General features: G+C 42.5%; 1 protein-coding gene across 1 annotated transcript in view; it reads right to left on the bottom strand.

The window, feature by feature from the left end:
- Nucleotides 1-22437, bottom strand: part of LOC132402155 (dynamin-2-like) — a 246922-nt gene that overhangs the window by 169678 nt on the left and 54807 nt on the right. Inside the window, exons 2-7 of the mRNA XM_059984821.1 lie at nucleotides 13859-13932; nucleotides 13101-13250; nucleotides 9411-9614; nucleotides 8339-8437; nucleotides 7201-7281; nucleotides 6181-6341 (exon numbers count right to left, since the gene is read on the bottom strand). Of these exons, the coding sequence (XP_059840804.1) occupies nucleotides 6181-6341; nucleotides 7201-7281; nucleotides 8339-8437; nucleotides 9411-9614; nucleotides 13101-13250; nucleotides 13859-13932 (769 nt within the window). The remainder of the gene's footprint in view (nucleotides 1-6180; nucleotides 6342-7200; nucleotides 7282-8338; nucleotides 8438-9410; nucleotides 9615-13100; nucleotides 13251-13858; nucleotides 13933-22437) is intronic.

Genomic DNA, 22437 nt, shown 5'->3' with positions numbered 1-22437 from the left:
ATGTTGTGTGATGGTCTCTTGCTGCTGATAGTGCTCTCTTCCAGCTAATAAAAGCCTATCTCTCGCCTCATATCTCCAAGAGTTATTGATGGTGCATCAATTTTATTAGCTGGAATTTTAAAACATGGAGAGTATTTTACATCCGGAAAAACTGGACATTGATCCTCAAGCTCCAGAAGCAGCTATTGCCTTTGAACTCTGGCTTGCATGCTTCCAATCATACCTGAAAGAGATTCCCGTGACTGAGCCTGCTATCATGCACAAAATCCTCCTCTCCAAGGTCAGTCCGAGGGTATACTCCCTCATCAGAGACCTGCCGACATACCAAGGGGCACTGGACGCCCTCAAAAGACAGTACCTGCGGCCGGTGAACACCGTCTACGCAAGACATCGCTTAGTGACGTGGCGGCAGTGGGCCTGAGTTTGTCCGAGCCCTACAGACACTCGTGCAGGCCTATGACTGCAGGGGACTGACAGCAGAACAGCATGTGGAGCTCCTGGTACGAGACACCTTCGTTACAGGGATCAGGTCAGTGTATGTCCGCCAGCGGCTGCTGGAAAATTCCCATCTTACCTTACGCTCGGCGATCGAACTGGCTGACACGCTGGAGGCTGCTCTGCACAACGCTGACGCTGTCCAGCCACGCAATCTCCCGCTGGCCCCGTGGACGCCGCAGACCCCGCAACCCGGACAATCGACCTCAGCTGCTGTCAGTTGCAAGTCTGCGTAGTGTTACTTCTGTGAACTCAAAAAGCACCCCTGAAAACGCTGCCCAGCCCGAGAAGCTACCTGCTCCAGCTGCAGAAAGAAGGGCCATTACACCAAGGTCTGTAAGTCTAAACCACGAGCGGGGTTGAGCAGCGCATCATGCGAGGCATGGGGGTCGCCATCTTGGTTGCCACCATCCTGCCTGCCTGCCTCGTGCGAGGCATGGGGGTGGCCATCTTGGTTGCCGCCATCTTGCCTGCCCGCCACATGCGAGGCATGGGGGCGGCCATCTTTGACAGTGCCACCTCACCCCACCTCCAACCCATAGGTGCTTACCGGGCACCAAGACAGCAATTCAACTCTGGCCTCTGTAACCCTCGACCAAAGCGCCCCACACCAGCTTGCAAGGTCAATGATGGACATCCTGGTGGAGGGGTACAGGACTAGCTGCCTGTTTGACACGGGCAGCACTGAGAGTTTTATTCACCCGGACACTGTGCAACGCTGCGGACTCGTGACACGGCCGGTAAGCCAGGGGGTCACCATGGCTTCTGGGTCGCATTCCACAGACATCCGGGGGGGTTGTGTAGCAACATTGGTGGTGCAGGGCACAGAATATTGGGACTTTGCGCTACTGGTCATGCCTCAACTGTGTGCCCCTGTGCTATTGGGGCTGGACTTCCAGAGCCACTAAAAAGTGTGACTATCGCGTATGACTGGCCCCTTCCACCGCTCACTGTCAGGAATCCTCAGTTTTGTGGGACTTCGTCATATACCCCGCTACTGACCACACACACACAACCCACACATCCCACCCAGCACCATGCCAACAGCTGTGCTACTGACACCACTTGCAGCCTCTCCACCCTCAAGATCCCTCCCCCACCGCTGTTCGCCAACCTAACCCCCGACTGTAAACCTGTGGCAACTAAAAGCAGGAGGTACAGTGTAGGGGACAGGGCCTTCATTCAGTCAAAGGTGCAGCGGCTGCTCAGGGAGGGGATCATTGAGCCAAGCACAAGTCTTTGGAGGGCCCAGGTGGTTGTTGGTGCAGAAAAATAGGATGGTGGTGGACTATAGCCAGATCATCAACAGGTTCACGCAGCTTGACGCGTACCCCCTACCCCGCATCGCAGATATGGTCAACCAGATAGCTCAGTACAAGGTGTATTCGACCATAGACCTGAAATCCACTTACCATCAGCTCCCCATCTGCCCGGAGGACCGCCCCTACACCGCCTTCAAGGCGGGTGGCAGGCTCTATCACTTCCTGCACGTCCCCTTTGGTGTCACGAATGGTGTCTCTGTCTTCCAGAGGGAAATGGACCAGATGGTGGACCAGTGCCAACTGAAGGCCACATTTCCATATCTGGATAATATCACCACCTGCGGTCACAACCGGCAGGATCACAACATCAACCTCCAACAATTTTTCCAAGTGGCCAAAGCTCTGCACCTTACCTACAACAGGGACAAGTGTGTGTTCGGAAACACCCGACTCACTATCCTTGGGTATGTCGTGGAGAACGGGGTCATTGGACCTGTTAGAACTCCCTCTTCCCACCATCCTAAGATGGTGCCTGGGCTTCTTTTCCTATTACACCCAATGGGTCCCTCATTACGCAGACAAGGCCCGCCCCCTGGTCAAGTCCACCGCATTTCCCCTCTCAGCCAAGGCCCACGTGGCCCTCAGCCGCATTAAAGGGGACATTGCCAAAGCAACAATGCATGCAATGGACAAATCCATTCCCTTCCAAGTAGAGAGTGACGCCTCCGACTTCGTACTGGCTGCTACCCTCAATCAGGCAGGCAGGCCAGTAGCATTCTTCTCTTGTCCCCTTCCAGGCCCTGAAATTTAGCACTCCGCGGTGGAGAAAGAAGCCCAGGCCATAGTGGAAGCTATTAGGCACTGGAGGCACTACCTCGCCGACAAAAGGTTCACCTTGCTGACCGACCAGCGCTCAGTTGCGTTCATGTTTAGCAACCAATAGCGGGGCAAAATCAAAAATGATAAAATTTTGCAGTGGAGAATAGAACTCTCCACCTACAACTATGACATCCTTTACCAGCCTGGAAGGCTCAATGATGCCCTATCCCGGGAAGCGTGCGCCAGCGCACAGCTCGACCAGCTATACGCCCTCCATGCAGATCTTTGCCACCCGGGGGTCACCCGATTTTACCATTTCGTGAAAGCCCGGAACCTGCCTTACTCCCTTGAGGACATCAGGACAATGACCAGGGACTGCCAAGTCTGCACTGAGTGCAAACCGCACTTCTACCGTCCTGAAAAGGCGCAACTTATCAAGGCCACCCGCCCCTTTGAGCAACTGAGTGTTGACTTTAAGGGCCCCCTTCCCTCCACCAACCGCAAATGTCTACTTTCTCAACATAATCGACGAGTCCTCCTTTATGAGTGACGAGCTTCGCCAGTACCTGCTGGCTAGGGACATTGCTACTTGTAGGACCACGAGCTATAATCCCCGGGGAAATGGACAGGTGGAGAGGGAGAATGCCACCGTGTGGAAGACCACACTTTTAGCCCTTAAGTCAAAGAGGTTGCTGGTCTCTAGCTGGCAGGAGGTCCTCCCCGAGGCATTCCACTCCATCCGCTCCCTGTTATGTACGTCCACCAATGCCACCCCTCATAAGCGCCTCTTTTCTTTTCCCAGGAAGTCTGCCAGTGGGACCACCCTACCGGCTTGGCTGACGTCCTCAGGGCCAGTGCTGCTCCGGAAACATGCGAGGCACAATAAATACTCCCGCTGGTCGACAGGGTTCACCTACTACATGCGAACCCCCAGTATGCCTACGTGGTCTTACTTGATGGACGGGAGGACACAGTCTCCATCCGCGACCTGGCGCCTGCAGGAGCAGCAGACCACTACCCCGAACACTCCACGGTAACTATGAACCCTGTACCCACCAAGGTGTATAACCACCTGACACCACGCATACCAAGCCCTACACAGACTCCTCACGACACTCCCATACCTGGCGCCTGGCACACACATGAGGGATCACTGACGCCTAATGGGCTGACACCTCAAGTCAGGCTGGAACCAGCACAACCACCGTCTCCGGTGCAATCACTGCCGGTGCTACGTAGATCGCAGCGACAGACTCAACCGCCTGATAGACTTAACCTGTAAATATACTTGTAAGAAACTTCGCCCCTCGGGGACTCTCTTTTAAAACAAAGGGGGTGTGAATGTGGTGAACTATATATACCTGTCTGGACACGTCCTCCCCCCCCACTGACTGTTCCTGTGGTTCCTCCCACAGACCCCTGTATAAAGGCGATTGGAGGCACTGCTCCTCCTTCAGTCTCCAAGTTGTTGTGTGATGGTCTCTTGCTGCTGATAATGCTCTCTTCCAGCTAATAAAAGCCTATCTCTCGCCTCACGTCTCCGAGAGTTATTGATGGTGCATCAATCACATCAACAAAATAAACTGGCAATCTGGATTTGAAGCAGATCTCAAATGTCACACACAAATAATGGAAAGATAGGGCACAAGACCGTTTTAATACTAGCAAACAGAAAACATACAAGTTCTTGAAGTTTCCTTGAAGAAAGATTAAACATCCTCAAACAGAAATCTCTGGTCCGTGAATTCTCAAAATGCTCATTCGATAACGCACTAAGCACCTCAGATCTCCGAGACATAAGCATATAGAAGATACACACAAGCAACAAAAGGAGCACACAATATTCCAAACAACCTCCTACCTGCCCTGTACAGCACCACCTCCAATGGCTCTTCAGCCTCCTCCAATCTCAGAGATCTAGAGTGGAAGCAAGCTATCCTCGAGCTCAGGGGACTGCCTAAGAAGAAAACTACCTTTAAGTAAAATAAACCATTGTGCGGAAATTATAAAGGTATTGCTTCCCCAGAGAACCAAGGAAACAAAATTCACGAGTACTCTTCTGACCCAATCACCTTCACGCTACTGAACAAATAAAGCTGGAATATCAATGTTGATTCAGAAAGCATACAGAAGTCATGTTCAATGTCTAGTAGATCCAAGAACAATGTTGGAAATAACATCAGGGCTCTACATGAGTTTCAGGAACTTGATCGAAGTCCTGAGTCCATAAATGACAAAGCTTTGTGAAAGGCACTGGCCATACTGGAGAACCCTACAAAATGCATACATGAAATAAAGCTTCTGCATGACCAGATCACTTCCAACATTTCTTACATTGACTCACAGCCAGACCTATTCATCGCCCAAAATGGAATCAAGAAAGGGAATAGTATTGTTTCAACCTTGTGTTCCATTTTATTATTATTATCCTAGTCTTATACAATGGTGTTCTTTCTGGAATTGATCAAAAATTGGACACAAGGATATTTAATATTTGATGCCAACAGTCAAGATCTGAGCTTCCAAGACATCTATTACTGATCTCTAATATCTTAATGATTTTGCCCTGCTTGAACATACCAAGAGTGACCCAAGAACTCTGTTACACATCCTATGCAGGATAACCCAAGATAATTTGCACATAATACATCACAATTCACCATCAAGACCGATTCAGGAGCAATTCCTTTATTTATATTGGGGAAATCTATGATGAGACATAGCACATACCTTCTGAGAAACAAATTCAGCACATCTTTTCTGACTATGATCTATGGAAATGACAAAATATTGAATAAATGGAGGACCTCAATTACTGAATTTCACATTGGCCTGCAATATGTTAATGATTGTGCATGCACCATAAGTGATTATCAGACTGATTAAAGATATTTAGCTCTATCATCATCTTTACTCTTCAATATTGATGTGGAACTCAGGTGACCTTACCAGTATTGCCAAAAGAACCCAGTCAATTACCACCCATAATACTTCTTTAAAATCCTTCACTCCACAGGGAAGGTAAAAGACAAAGACAAAAGCGCCAGCACTGAAACAATGATCCTCAGACGTAAACTCAGTTGGACAACAATAATGTGGATACATTAACTCTCAACAAACACCTACTGAAGGTAAGTCTAAAGAAAACAGCCATAGACATGAAGGACACAGAAAAAAGAGGGATCAAGCTGATGTTAAAGGCACCACAGTTAGAAACAGCTTTGAAGAAAACTTCAAAAGGTCTTGGTCTTCAAAGCTGATTGTATAACATATAAAGTAAAACCAACCCTAACCAGTGGGCAGCTCTCACAAGGACACATCTACAATTTTGGTAAATAAATCTGTTCATCTAGGATAGGATTAATCAGTCACATCATGATACATCAGTGAGGGAGACTAGAAATCAAAATTTCTTGTAGAATTCATTATCAAATCATTATACCAGTAATTAATTCATTTTATTATTAAAATAAAAAGAAACATTTTTGCATCAGCATCAAATTATCTTGGCAAAGTACAATGGATCACACTTACAGCTAATATCTATGCAAACAAATGAACTATTACAATAAAATCAGATAGTAGTCCAACCACTATTTCTCACCTCATTGAGGATCCTCTGAAGATACGGAGTTCCCATCCGTTCTGCCATGTGTTTATATGCTGAGTGAGAAAGGAAAAAACTTTTTTCTGCTGCAAGTGCTGCTTTAATGTCTTTCTTTCCTTCAATATCCTTCTGGCTTCTGTTGACAACACCAATATATCCTAACAGCCATGAAAATAGAAATACAAATTGTTATGCTTCTTCATCATGTACGTAAAGGTTAATATTTATCCTTCATATATAAAATTATCCACAATCAACATTTCTAAGCATACCAAAAAACAGGCAATCTAGTTCATCTATTACTTTTTGTGGGATTTTAATTTACACAATTTGTCTGCCATGTTAAATCAGTAACCACTTAGCATTTAATTGCCTATGAGCTGCTTTGGAATGATTTGTAAGTGACCTAAATGGTGTTTTATATATGTAAGACTTCTACTACTTTTTAAAGTACATGGTGACAAGGTCAGTCTTTACTGACCATCTGTAGTTCCATTTGAAAAAAAAGAGGTGGTGAACACAATTTAGATGCTTGATGTTGCATTAAAAGTGAAGAATTTTGTCATGGGATTTAAATTTACTGAGCTGTTGAATTTTTATAAAAACTATTGTTTTTTTTTTCACTTAAAGCTACTTGGTGTGAGTTATTCCTTTCACAACCTAACAGTCAGGCTAGTTATGACAAGTTAACACTGGGGTTATGCTCTGACCAAAACTGGCATATTTTTCTGCACATTACTATCATGTGCCTTCGTCTCATCCACAGTGTGATTATTTATATATTGGAACTAATTGAAACTATTTAGTCTTGCTCAGTTACAGTAAATGCCAGTACCAAAGTGCTCCAGATCGACTTCTTAGCAACTTAGTCAAGATCATGCCAAAGAGTGTTGATTTTTTGCATGCTGCTCCTAAGGGAATAAAGTATTACAACTACTGCAACTCAAATCAGCAGTCACAGAGAATGCATTGTTAACACTATCTCAAGTTATTTAAAAGAACTAGCGATCTTCAGACCTGACAGACTCAGGACCATCCAGGGAGCGGGTGAAGCAGCTGGAGTCTCGGGGAACACCTCTGTTATCTCAGGAAACATGGCTGCTGGAGAGGGCTGTAGGTAAAACAGAGCTGAAGAACTCCACCCACACCCCCCACCAGCCACACACATACACACCCTCTCAGCTAATGTAGTCTCTGAAAAATAAAATTGGAAGGCTTTAGTGCAAGACTGCAGTAACAGAGGGACCTCAGGGACTACTGTGTATTCTGCTTCACAGAGGCATGGCTCACCTCCGAAATTCCAGACAGTGCCCCAGACTTATGGCTTCACCATCCACTGCATGGACTGGATGGCAGCGTCAGATAAACAAACAGTGGCCAGTGTATGCTTCATGCTTAACTCACAATCATAGACTGGACATGGTGGTCCTCCTACCCTGACCTGGAACATTTGGAACTCAAGTGATGTCCATCCTATCTGCTGAGGAATTAGTCTGCTGTCATCCTGGTAGCAGTGTACATTCCACCTCTGGCAAATATCAAGCTGGCATTGGACTGGTGCATTCTGACTGACTGTATCACAGCCTGATATAGAACATAGAAAATCTATAGCACTTCACAGGCCTTTCAGCCCGCGACATTGTGCTGACCATGTAACCTACTCCAGAAGCTGTCTAGAATTACCCTACCACATAGCCCTCTATTTTTCTATGCTTCATGTACATATCTTAGAGTCTCTTAAAGGATCCCATGGAGGCTTCAATGCACAGCATTGCAAGAAACTGCAGCAGGCTGAGACTCAGCCAGCTCCATCATGAGCACAGCCCTCCATGCCAAAGAGGACATCTTCAAGAAGGCAGCATCCATCATTAAAAACTCTCACCATCCAGAGCATGCTTTCTCTCTTCACATTTTACTAATATAAGAAGGAAGTACAGGAGACTGAAGACCCACAATTAATGTTTTAGACTGCCTCAATCACCATAATATACCATAAATATTGTCAAGGGCAGACAAAGCTCAATTTCTTTATTCAAACTACATTATAATCTCAACAACCATACTGTTGAAGAAAAATTGCTTTTGAACGCAATTGTTTTAGACATTCAGCACTCTACAAATTAATCAACTACAATGCCCTATTCATATGCAATACCTCTGCGAAGAGGCAGCAGTTTGTTCTCCAAGACATTCCTGGCATCTGTACCCTCATCCATTAGATCAAGCTTGGTAATTACACCAATAGTTCGCAAACCTGTTTAGGTCAGAAGAAATAAGTTGTTAAATGAAAAATTAATTTAACTTCAGTTTTCAGACAGATTAGTTTCATTTTTTGCATGTGTGATAGTAGGAAGTTAATTGGTGTAGTCACATAAAGTTCTGCTAAATATCATCAACCAACCATAAAGCTCTAGAGAAACTGAAAGTTTCAATTACAGATATACAGTATGAATACTTAAAATAGCACAAAATACTACTATAAGAAAACTGTATTTAATAATTTTTTTAAACATTTGACATCAGGCAAGTTTGACATAATATCAAATATACTACAGCATCAATATAAAGTCTGCAGATCAGTGGACCATATATTGGATCTATCTTCCTCAAGTTTCTCTTACTTCTTGTCAAACTTTTTGGGGTAATGCAAAACATGCATCCTGAATTTCACCCAAAAGGCAAAAAGCTGTCACAAAAACATCAATGCCAGACTATATTCAAAAACCAACCCTGGATAGCAGATTGACTATATCAGTTACATGGCTACAACTAGTGAGGGGGAAGATTTAGTGTTCCGCAAGTATGGCACTCTGCAGATGACAAGTAACCTTAAAGACTTAAAAGCTCAATTTATAGAGCTGACCCATTGAGACTGGGGTATCTACTAAAATAGTAAGGGATATCAGAGTCAGTCCTCAATGAAAACAATTTGATGTTGGTGTTCTAATTACTTTTGGAATGACATTTTCCTCTTCTTCCACAGGACCATATCCCCATCCTCCAACTTCCACAAATATTGTGCCACAAAATGATTTGTTGTACATGTAAAATGAAAAAGACCCTATTGACACAAAATTATGTACATAGTAGGGCAGGCAGCACATCCTGCAATACCCTGTGAGTTTTGTGCTAAGAAATATGATCCTTTTGTCAGTATCAAATTTGAAAAAAAGCCTAAAACAAAGATTTTCTAAAATATTAAGCAGTATGGCAAAAGAATCCCTTACCTTGAGGATCAACATCTTTTGCTAACTTAAGTGCATCTGAATTAGCCAAATCAGTGTTAGCTGGTGTTACGGCTAAAATAAGGCACCTCTTCTGTATGATGAATTGCATAATCATGTCCCTGATCTGGTACTCAATATCTGCTGGTTGATCTCCTACTGGCACTTTTGTGATACCAGGCAAGTCAATCAAGGTCAAGTTTAGCACTGTAAAAACAAAACAGAAGGATAAGCAACTACTACTGCTTTCATCAATGCAACCGAAGGACAAAGATTTTCCAGCTCCATTCGTGTCATGATTAGAACATTAAAAAAAATTAAATAAGGCCAATTTTAACTGCTGACATCAGCTTCATTCTTTTATATTTACTATTTTTTTGGTTGTTGGCTTCTTAGGCAAGGTATGCACTAATTGCCTATCATTATTGGTTCCTGAGGTTTTGGTGGTGCTGAACCATCACTTTGAACTGTTATAGTTCTTGTGGTGAAGGTTCTCCCAGAGTGATGTTAGATTGGGAGTTCCAGCGTGTAGACCCAGCAACAATGACAGAAGAGTCATATTTTTCTGAGACAGGACTGCATATGATTTGAAAGGGAATATGTAGCTGTTCCTATGCACTTGCTGCCTTTGTCCTTCACCATGGTAGATGTTTCAGGTTTGAGAGGTGATATCAAAATAGTCAAGACGAATAACTGCAATTCATTCTGAAGATGGTACATACTGCAGCCTCCAGTGGCAGAGGGAATAAATATTTAGAACAGTGGATGGGGTACAAATCAAGCTGTTGCTTTTTCATGGGTGATGTCAAACTTAACTACTGTTATAACAGCATTCATCTTGGTAAATAAAGCATGTTCTATAACAACCCTGACTTACAGCTTGTTGAGAAAGGGCTTGGATGTTAGGAAATGGAAAAAAAAGCATTCCAGGATGTATATTGCATACATTTCTCTGACATTAAATCTATCTTTGAAACCTTTGAGTAACCTCATAACAGAATATCCAACCTTTAAGCTACTCTGTTGACACAGTATTTGCATGGCTGATCTAGTTGAGTGTATGGTCAATTCAAATTCCAAGAGAGTTGATGGTAGGACACTTAAGTGATGGGAATGTCACTAAATATAAAAGAGTGGGGAGACTCTCACTTACTAGCATTTTGCGTCAATCTTGCAGCATGCAGGATTAAACTGTTTCACTTCCAGAGGAATGACAATAGAATTAAACATTTATCCAATCATGAGGTACATCCTGTAAAAAAAAGATTCATACTTTTGTTCCAGAAGGGTAGCAAGGACAGATCATGCAACTACACGCAGCTGTTGTAGGGAAGTTACTGGAGGGTATTCTGGGAGACAAGATCTACCATCACATGGATAGTCAAGGTCGAAGCAGGAATATCCTGCATGGCTTTGTAGGAGGGAGGCCATGTCTGATGAACCTTTTGGAGTACTTCAAAGATGTAGCTCAGGGGGTAGAAGAAGGTAGGACAAAAGTTCGGAATAATGGTGGCCTTTTCTGGTTGGCTGTCGGTGACTAATGGTGTTCTGCAGAGGTCAGTGTTGGGGCTACTACTTTTCACATTACGTGTTAATGATCTGGATGACAGCACTGTTGCCAAGTGTGTGGATGATGCAAAGATACAGTGCCTATAAAAAGTGCTCACCCCCCCTTGAAAGTTTTCATGTTTTATTGTTTTATAACAATGAATCACAGTGGATCTAATTTGGTTTTTTTGAAACTGATTAACAGAAAAGACTCTTTTATGTCAAAGTGAAAAAAAATTCTGTATGTTAGTCTAAATTTATTACAATTATTAAACACAGAACAACTGATTGCATAATTACTCACCCTCTTCAAGTCAGTATTCAGTATATGCACCTTTGTCAGCAATTACAGCCTTGAGTCTGTGTGGATAGGTCTCTATCAGCTTTGCACATCTGGACATTGCAATTTTTCCCCATTCTCCTTTATAAAACTGATCAAGCTCTGTCAGATTGCATGGGAATCGTGAGCGAAAAGTGCTTTACAAGTCCAGCCACAAATTCTCAATTGGATTGAGTTCTGGACTCTGACTTGGCTATTCCAGTACATTAACTTTGTTGCTTTTAAGTCATTCTTGTGCAGCTTTGGCTTTATACCTCAGGTCATGGTCTTGCTGGAAAATAAATCTTCTCCCCAAGTCACAGTTTTCTTGCAGACTGCATCAGGTTTTCCTTCAGGATTTCCCTGTATTTTGCTGCATTCATTTTACCCTCTACCTTCACAAGCCTTCCAGGGCCTGCTGCAATGAAGCATCCCAACACCATGATACAGTTTATGCCAAACATAGCGTTTAGTCTGATGGCCGAAAAGCTCAATTTTGGTTTCATCAGACCATAGAACCTTCCTCCAGCTGCCTTTAGAGTCTCCCACATGCCTTCTGGCAAACGCTAGCTGAGATTTCATTGGAATTTTTTTCAACAACGGATTTATTTTTGCCACTCTCCCATAAAGCTGCAACTGGTCAAACACCTGGGCAACAGTTGTTGTATGTGCAGTCTCTCCCATCTCAGCCACTGAAGCTTGTAACTCCTCCAGAGTTGTCATAGGTCTCTTGGTGGCCTCCCTCACTAATTCCCTTCTTGCATGGTCACTCAGTGTTTGAGGATAGCCTGCTCTGGAAAGATTTACATCTATACTATATTCTTTCCATTGCTTAACAATTGACTTAACTGTAAGCCAAGGGGTATTTAGTGACTTGGAAATTTTCTTGTATCCATTCTTGACCTGTACTTTTCAATAATCTTTTTCACGGAGTTACCTGGAGTGTTCTTTTGTGCTCATGATGGAGTTTTTGCCAGGATACGAACTCACTAGTAGTTGGATCTTCCAGATTCAGATATATTTTTCCTACGATAAATTGAAACACCTTGCCTGCACACAGGTCTCCAAAAACTAATTAAGTGACTTCTAAAACCAATTAGCTGCACCAGTGATGATTTAGTGTGTCAAACTAAAGGGGAGTGAATCCTTATGAAATCAATAATTTTGTGTTTTATACTTATAATTAATTTAGATCACTTTGTAGAGATCTGTTTTCACTTTGGCACAAAAGAGTATTTTTCTGTTGATCAGTGTCAAAAGAGCCAAATTATATCCACTGTGATTCAATGTTGTAAAACAATAAAATTATGAAAATCTCTGGGAGGGGGGGAGGGTGTGAATACTTTTGTAGGTGCTTTTAAGCAGTGTGCATCTTTTATCTTTGACACATTAAACAAAAATTTATAAATATACTCAAGTATTCTCCATATTAAATGCTTCCAATATTACATGCATCAAAGAATGTTTTGTTGGATTTGGCAATCCAAAAAGTTGATGTACGCCACTTCTTCTAGTGGACACTAACAAGTTATCAGGTTCTTCAAAGCTAGGGAATTTCATCATTTCTTTGTTCTGCAGCTTTTTAAACATCATCCTTCAATTTCATGCAAGTTGAAGTATTTAATTTTCCTTTTCTACTAAGTTAGGAACCAATTTTGTTTGTAAACCAGGACAAACCAACCACCAGTGTAGTTACTTCAATTTGCCATTTATAACTGGCAAGATCTCTCCTGAAAGCAGTTTTCTACCCAGAAATGCCATATGGAATCAGTTCATAGTCATCTTAAGATACATGGAAGTAAAGTTCGATTTCACCTTTTACATACCATTTGGTGAGTAGATTCTCAGGTTAATGGGTATTGACGAAATCCCTTTGTTTGTTCCAGTTGCCCTGTCTGTTTCTACTTCAATTTCACGACACACTTCTTCAAAATCAATAAATTTCTCTCCTTTACGATGTAGGAATTCAGCATATTCTATAACAAAGAAAAATAATTAAATAATGAAACTATACATATAGGCCACTAAAGATGAGCAATATTGAACAAAAGTTTCTTTGACACAGGGAACACCATCAGTCATATCAAGGTGAACAACATAAAGTCTATTATTAATGGACAATCTTAGTAAGACAAAGAAATGGTTCTATGAAAGGTTTATTAAATCAAAAGGCATTCCATAGACTGATGCTTGCTTTTCATGTGTTAGAGTAATCTGTTTCTGTTAGAAAAAACCCTACTTCTCTTTTAAAAGTACAGTGAGACCTTTTACGTCATCTTTAAGAATAACAATGAAGCATAAAAAAATGCTGCAATCAAAATTAAGCATTCACCACATCTTTCTCTACACATCATATCTTTTTTCCAGTTACAGTGGAAGATGATTAACTGACATTTTTCTCTCTATAGATGCTGCCTACCCTGCAGAGAATTCATTTCAATGTAGACATATTATCTTCACTGTGATATGCAAATAGAGTCAAAATCGTACACTAGAATCCAGCTTACACACAATAATTTTGTTATGTCTGGTAATATTCTTGAAATTAATGTAGAAAATAAATATTCAGTAGAATGTACATTACCTGTGCTAGAGTTAACCAGTTGTAAAATGAGAGGCCGTCTTGTAACAATGCCTGGCCCTCGAGGAAGAAAATCTCTAATGTTATAAGAGGGAAAGAGGCAAATTTTAAGTTTTGTTTTCACTAAAACAAAGATACTAGAAAAAAACCTGTTATAATACTTACAGCAGCAATAAGGGCCCAAAAGGAAAACTATGTTAAATTGTACGAGATGTTAAACCATATAGGGCTGCACTCGGCTGACAGGTTGCAATGAAATTAAATTCAAGATGTAAATCTCTAGACCCAACACTTCACACTGTAGTGAACAAAAGGGACATCAATATTCTTAAATTTAGTCCACGTGCACCAAATAAAATTTTTATCAATACCAGTTATGACAACTGATTTAAATCTGTTTAAAGAAATTTAAAGAAAAAGTTTCAGCACCTTCCAAACTTTGTTAAGTCCTGCTTTTCCATAAATACTGATAACATGAAATGTAACAGATATGAATCTTAAGGAAGGGAAAAAATGGGATACAACTAAAGTAAAAACAAGAAATAAAAAAAGGGAAAAATAATGTGCCTTTGGGAATGCAAATTGAGTCCACGGCTTTGTTTTAACAGTGAAAGTGTAATGGCTGAGCAACGTATGACATTTTCGAACAAATGAAGTTGATCTCCTTCTACTGACTCCTAGAAAGTTCTAGTCCTTTACTGTTCAAAGTGGAAAGCGTTGAAAGCCAAAACATTATGCTTTGGAAGCACACAAAGGAGTAGCAGGAGTGCAGTGCACCCCACAAACTATCCAACCCTCCACACCTACCTTTTAGAATCCATAAAACTTGAGTAAAATTAAGATTGAAGTGGGAAGGGTTAAGCAAGAAGCCTCAAGTCCTCACTATAATATCTAGTTTCTAATAATGAACTAGATTAATAAACTCAATTAAAATTAATGTGAAGATGAAAGCTGAATGTTAGCTCAGAAAACAAAAAAACAGTACAAAGTATGTTGCTTAGGTCACATAATGGCAAAAATAATTTAGAGATAAATGACTTATGTTTAATGAATCCTATTAAAACACATTATGTAAGGGGGTGAAAGAAGCATTAATAATTTCAGCAATTTGTATCAACAAGCACAGAGGAACACTGAGCCATAGCTTAAGACCTATTCCACGGCACACTCAAATTATAAAAGGTCCCAGCCAGACTACACAAGTTCTTGTCCCAGGAATATTAATGAGACTTTCAAGACTTTAAAAAAATTCACACTGCCAAATTATAATTGCAAAATACCACGGAAACTGGAACTCATAAACGAAAACATACAATTCTAAAAGTACTCTGTAGACCATGTAGCATCTAGCATCTAAGAGGGGAAAAAAAACTAGCTTGTACTTCAGGATAATGATTTGACCTCAGCCAAAAATTATAACTTAAATATTGAGTCATGAGAAGGACTAGAAAACTTGAGTCATAATTTAAAAATTGTACAGAAGATGTAAATTTTAAAAGTTATCACCAAATCATAAGTATATGTGAAAGAAATGTAATGCTTAAGTTAGGCAAAGCCCGATTTAAGATGTAATGGGAGTTCATGTGAATGAGAATTCTGCATTTAAAGCAACATACTGCAATTGTCCAGTGGAAAAAGGCGTTCGGCTCATATGTCAAGTTTAGGAAGCCAGAATCAAATAGTGCCCTTGAGGATAATAAAGAAGCCAGAAAAGAACTCAAGGAGGAAATTAGGAAAGCCAGAGGGACCATGAAAAATTCTTGGCAAGTAGGATTAAAGAGAATTGTATGGCATTCCATACATATATCAAGAGTGTAGCAGCAAAAATTGATCCAAGATCAAAACAATGCCGCCAGCCTGCAACCCCACGGAGATGTTATATTTCTGTGACACGCACACAACTCCAATGATTGTTCCAAAGAGTCGAATTTCCTATTTCAATACTTTAGCAATTAGCAAGCATACAATTAAGCATTATCTCAGCGGTCAGCAAAGATATGACCTCCATGGTCCCAAGCTACAAATGCCACTAAATAAGCATGAATATGCAACATCCCCTTTGCTTTTACCATAGCCTATTGATGTGTTATGGTAACTAGTCATACATAATAGACAGCACAGAATACATGGCTCCTGCAAAACGAAGAGGATGACTAGGTAGAGGATAAAAGGGGGAACATTTGCTTAAATGCAGAAAATGTGGGATAGGTCTTAAATGAGTACTTTGCATCACTAGTTACCAAGGAGAAGGATATGGAGAAAAAGGAGAGCAATGTTTCGTGTCTGACTGTCCTGACTGTCAGGACTGTCCTGACAAAGGGTCTCGACCCGAAACGTTGACTGCTTCTTTCAACGGATGCTGCCTGAACTGCTGAGTTCATCCAGCTTTTTTGTACATCTAGAATGATGGACGTTGGCTACATGGATTTTAGTAAGGTGTTTGCCAAGGTACCTCATGGGAGGCTCATCCATAAGTTTGAGATGCATGGAATCCATGGTGAATTGGCCATTTGGATTCAGAATTGGCAAGCCCATAGAAGACAAATGGTAGTGGTTGAAGGGACGTATTCTTGCTGGAGGTCTGCAATTAGTGGTGTTTTGCAGGAATGTGTAGTGGGACTTCTGCTGTTTGTGAAGTATATAAATGATCTGAATAAAAATGAGAATGGGTGGGTTAGTAAGCTTGCAGATGATTGGTGCTGTTGTAGAAAGCTTAGAAGACTGGCAAAAAATACAGAGGGATATAAATCATTTGCAGATATGACCAAAGAAATAGCAGATGGAGTTTACCCAGCCAAATGTGAAGAGCTGCACCTTGATAGACTAAATGTAAAGAGACAATACACTATCAAGGGCAAAATTCTTAACAGTATTGATAAGCAGAGGGATCCTGGGGGCCAAGTTCATAGCTCCCTGAATATAGTTACAGGGGCTGATAAGAGTGGTAGGAAGGCAATTGGCAATCTTACTTTTAATAGTCAAGACACTGAGTTCAAAAGTCAGAAGGTTTTATAAAACCCTTGTTAGGTCACATCTGAAGTTTTGCTTACATTTCTGGTCACCTCATTATAGGAAGGATGACAAGACTTTGGAGAGGGTGCAGAAGACTGTCATACCAGGGACTTTTAGATAGCCACATGAATTTGCAGGGAATGGAGAGGCTTGGATCCTGTGGTTAGCCTAGATATTGAGTGTTGAATGGCCTGCTACTATATTGTGTTAATAACAACACACACAAAATGCTGGTAGAACACAGCAGGCTAGGCAGCATCTATAGGGAGAAGCGCTGTCGACGTTTCGGGCTGAGACCCTTCGTCAGGACTAACCGAAAGGAAAGATAGTAAGAGATTTGAAAGTAGTGGGGAGAAGGGGAAATGCTAAATGATAGGAGAAGACCAGAGGGGGTGGGATGAAGCTAAGAGCTGGAAAGGTGATTGGCGAAAGTGATACAGAGCTGGAGAAGGGAAAGGATCATGGGACGGGAGGCCTCAGGAGAAAGAAAGTGGGGGGGGGGGAGCACCAGAGGGAGATGGAGAATACACAAACAACTAAATATGTCAGGGATGGGGTAAGAAGGGGAGGAGGGGCATTAACGGAAGTTAGAGAAGTCAATGTTCATGCCATCAGGTTGGAGGCTACCCAACCTGAGTTTGGATTCATTTTGACAATAGAGGAGGCCATGGATAGACATATCAGAATGGGAATGGGACGTGGAATTAAAATATGTGGCTGCTGGGAGATACTGCTTTTTCTGACGGACCGAGCGTTAGTGTTCTGCAAAATGGTCTCCCGGTCTGCGTTGGGTCTCACCAATATATAAAAGGCCAGACTGGGAGTACCAGATGCAGTATACCACACCAGCCGACTCACAGGTGAAGTGTCGCCTCACCTGGAAGGACTGTCTGCGGCCCTGAATGGTGGTGAGGGAGGAAGTGTAAGGGCAGGTGTAGCGCTTGTTCCGTTTACCAGTGCCAGGAGGGAGATCGTTGGGAAGGGGTGGGGGGGGGGGGGGAAATGAGTGGACAAGGGAGTCACGTAGGGAGCAATTCCTGCAAAAAGCAGAAAGAGGGGTGGGAGGGAAAAATGTGTTTGGTAGTGGGTTCCCGTTGGAGGTGGCGGAAGTTACAGAGAATTATATGTTGGACCTGGAGGCTGGTGGGGTGGTAGGTGAGGACAAGGGAAACCCTATCCCGAGTGGGGTGGTGGGTGGATGGGGTGAGGGCAGATGTGCTGGAAATGGGAGAGATGCGTTTGAGAGCAGAGTTGATGGTGGACGAAGGGAAGCCCCTTTGTTTAAAAAAGGAAGACATCTCCTTCGTCCTGGAAAGAAAAGCCTCATCCTGAGAGCAGATGCGGCGTATACAGAGGAATTGTGAGAAGGGGATAGCCTTTTTGCAAGAGGCAGGGTGGGAAGAGGAATAGTCAGGTAACTGTGAGAGTCTGTAGGTTTATAGTAGCTATCAGTAGATAGGCTGTCTCCAGAGATGGAGACAGAAAGATCAAGAAAGGGGAGGGAGGTGTCGGAAATGGACCAGGTAAATTTGAGGGCAGGGTGAAAGTTGGAGGCAAAGTTAGTGAAGTCGATGAGCCCTGGGCCCTCAGAGGCTCCATCTTCCTCTCACCCCAACCCTTCCCTCTCCACTGACACTACCAGCCTCCCTCCCCCCTCTGATCCCATCTCTCATCCGTGCCGGGTCTTTACCATTCCTTCCGACCTTCAACTCTCTGAAGCAGAGCACTCTGTCCTCATTAAGGGCCTCACCTTTGTCCCCCTTCGCCCACACCTCAGTGAGTTCTGTGTACGCCATGACGCTGAACTCTTCTTCCGCTGGCTCCGTCTCCGAGCTTACTTCTTTGGCAAGGACTCTCCTACCCCCACTGATGACCCACTCTCCCGTCTTCAACCCTCCTCCTCTTCATGGACACCCCGCTGTGGTCTTCTGCCTGCTCTGGATCTCTTTATTACTAATTGCCGAAGGGACATCAACCGTCTCAACTTCACCACACCCTGTTCCAATTCCAACTTCACTCCTTCTGAAAGCTCTGCTCTCCACTCCCTCTGCACCAATCCCAACCTCACTATAAAACCTGCTGATAAGGGGGGAGCTGTTGTTGTCTGGCGTACTGACCTCTACCTGGCCGAGGCACAGCGACAACTCTCTGATACCTCCTCTTATTTACCCCTTGATCATGATCCCACTAAGGAGCACCAGGCCATTGTCTCCAATACCATCACCAACCTTATTTGCTCTGGGGATCTCCCATCCACTGCCACAAACCTCATAGTTCCCACACCCCGCACTTCCCGTTTCTACCTCCTACCCAAGATCCACAAACCTGCCTGTCCAGGTGGACCTATTGTCTCAGCTTGCTCCTGCCCCACTGAACTCATTTCTGCATACCTTTTTTTAAAAACTTTTTTTATTGTATTTCAAGTAGTTACAAAATAAAAGTATGGAAAAAAAATGTATATTACCCATCCCCCCCTTAACCCCTCCCCCCTAGCATCCCTATAGAAAAAAAAAGAGAAAGAAAAAAAGGAAAGAATGCCTTGATATTGGAAGATCCCCACATGCTCCATGGAGTTTGTAAAAACTTTAGTATATATATTTCTTTCTTTCCCCAAATAACCAATTATTTCATCTTCGGAGCACCTATATATTTAATCCTGTCTTTTGTAAATAAGGGCACCAAATTTTCAAAAATGTTTCTAACTTCCGTTAATGCCCCTTCTCTCCTTCTTACCCCATCCCTGACATATTTAGTTGTTTGCTTGTTCTCCATCTCCCTCTGGTGCTTCCCCCACCCCCTCCTTTCTTTCTCCTGAGGCCTCCCGTCCCATGATCCCTTCCCTTCTCCAGCTCTGTATCACTTTCGCCAATCACCTTTCCAGCTCTTAGCTTCATCCCACCCCCTCGGGTTTCTCCTATCATTTTGCATTTCCCCCTCCCCCCACTACTTTCAAATCTCTTACTATCTTTCCTTTCAGTTAGTCCTTACAAAGGGTCTCAGCCCGAAACGTCGACAGCGCTTCTCCCTATAGATGCTGCCTAGCCTGCTGTGCTCTACCAGCATTTTGTGTGTGTTGTTGTATGAATTTCCAGCATCTGCAGATTTCCTCGTGTTTGCACTATATTGTGTTGTGTTGTTCTACATTCCATTCTCAAAAAGTAGTGGGGATGACCCTTTCATTCCCCGCACCTCACCAAAAGTAATTTTAGAAATCTTTTCCCTGTATAAAGCTCAGTTCAGAGAGTTTGTTTCAGGGGTCTGATGTCCATCACAAAGACAATGTTGCCTGCCAAGATTTTGCTGGGAAAGGATGCTGAAACCGATTCACTTATCCTGCCATAGATTTGGAAAACTCTTCAAGACATCATTGATAACATTACTCCAGTATTTTCATGTGCCTGTCGAAGGTAATCTACATCTCAACATCTCCTTGGGGAAAAGGAATCACTGCTGTTCAGTGGATAATGAGGGATTCAATCTGCAAACTCAGCTAGCTAATGGCAGTACTAATGCATCAAAAGCAGTAATGAATTCCATCATCAACGTCTGCTCTCACTGAGAGACAGTGCGCAAGATATGAAAAATGGCCCTTGCTTTACAGATCTTGCAGTGTGTTGTCAGAAAGTGGTGTTGTAGAGAGGGCCAAGTTGATAAAGGACAGTTAATTTGTGGATGTTGAGAGTATAGTCCATTGTCTTCAATGTTTCTGCACAGAAACACAAGCACCATCTACATAATGCAGCTCAAGTATTGATGCTGGGAGGACCTTGGATATCGACTTGAGTAAACACTTGTTAAAAAATTTCACTAAATATTGCCCTGAAGTGTTCAGGGAAGGGTAGCACCACTGGTGGTGAACTTGTCGTGCTCTGCCCAGAGGCATCTCATCTACTTTTTGTCCCCACATCACCAACTCTCACCTGCAGCTCCAACTAACTGTTTGCATGTGACAGTGGCCACAGCCCTGGTACACCGCTTCGACAGGCAGGCTAAACCAGGTGAGGGTAGCCAGGAACCTTCAACCCCGGTGAAATAGGGATATGCCTAGCCCAACATGAGAAGCCTGTTTTGGCAGACTGGATAGATGAGATCAATTACAAGATCCAATGGCCAAGACGGCCGTGCTGCAATGCTTTGTGGAGAGCAAAGGGCACATCAAGGAAAAGAAAGTATCATGGTTATCCACTGCAGTCAAGTAAGACTCCAGTCATGATGATTTTTTGTACCATTGGAGCAAGATTTTTGAGGCTGACCCAGTACAATGGCTTTTTCTCTATAAAATTCCTCCCACACAGGTTTTTCCCTCGAAATGATAGACAATGAACATGAAATTCTGCAGATAAGTTACAGTCCAGTGGGAAACTTAGTGAAGGAATGTGCAATATTGCTGCAAAGAAAACTAAAAATAAAATTGTGGACATTGATGCAGCCTCCTGATAGCTTACATTGAAATTGCCTACTGGTCAGGTTCATGGCTTGCATATTTGTGAAGCAAAAATGAATCTTGAACTTTCTACAAATTCTAAAGATCAAGAGTCCATCAATAAAGCCAAATCTGACACTGCATATGCTTCACAATCTGGTTCCGATCATATATTGCTGAGGTGACATTAAAATGTACATACTCAAAATTATTACATTTGAGTAGCTAATTTATAATAAATCATAAACAAAATCAGTTATTTTATTGGATCAATGTTAAAAAGAGGCAAAAATCCTGTGTCTAATATATACTGTGCATGTTTTATACATACTGGTAATTGAATTTAAGGCAAGGTGATCAAAGTAGTTTGCCACATTCCCAATGAGTATATCATTCACACTAAATTACTACATGAAATTTGCCTTTTTAGTAAATACATCCTGACTTAAAAATAAATTTCCTTTAAATTAAGGAATTCTCACTCTTCTGATGATAGTCTTTTTCCTCACAACCATGTAACATATTTACACTGCCCTCATGTGGGCATACAGCTATATAACACAGAAGAGGTCTTTCAGCCCAATTCATACTTACTAACAAAGGTGCCCATCTAAGCTAGTCCCATTTCCCTGTGTTTGGCCATATCACTCTAAACCTTTCCTATCCGTATACTGGCCCAAATATCTTTTAAATGTTGAAATTATACCAGTCTCTACCACTTCCTCTGGCATTCATCCCATATACTCAGATTAATTATCAACAGATGTCATAAAATTTGTTTTGTAGCAACAGCGCAGTGAAAGACAAAATTTCTAAGTTACAAAATAAATAGTGCAAAAGACAGATAATGAGGTAGTGCTCACGGACTTCAAAAATCTGATGATGGAGGGGAAGAAGCTGTCCTTAAAACATTGAATATGTCTCTTCAGGGTCCAGTACCCCCTCCCCAAAGGTAGTTATGAAAAGAGAACATTTCCAAAATGGTGACAGTCATTAATTGACACTGCCTTCTTGAGGCACCACTTCTTGAAGAGGTTCTCGATGCCAAGAAGGTTGTGTCTGTGATGGAACAGAGTCCTCAGCCTGCTGAAGCCTCTTGATCCTGTGCAATGGAGGCTCCATACCAGACTATGATGCAACCAGTTAG

Source organism: Hypanus sabinus, chromosome 11 (assembly GCF_030144855.1).
Source record: "Hypanus sabinus isolate sHypSab1 chromosome 11, sHypSab1.hap1, whole genome shotgun sequence".
NCBI lineage: Eukaryota > Metazoa > Chordata > Chondrichthyes > Myliobatiformes > Dasyatidae > Hypanus > Hypanus sabinus.
The sequence above is the reverse complement of the archived record's forward strand: the minus strand, read 5'-3'. Positions and strand labels throughout refer to the sequence as shown.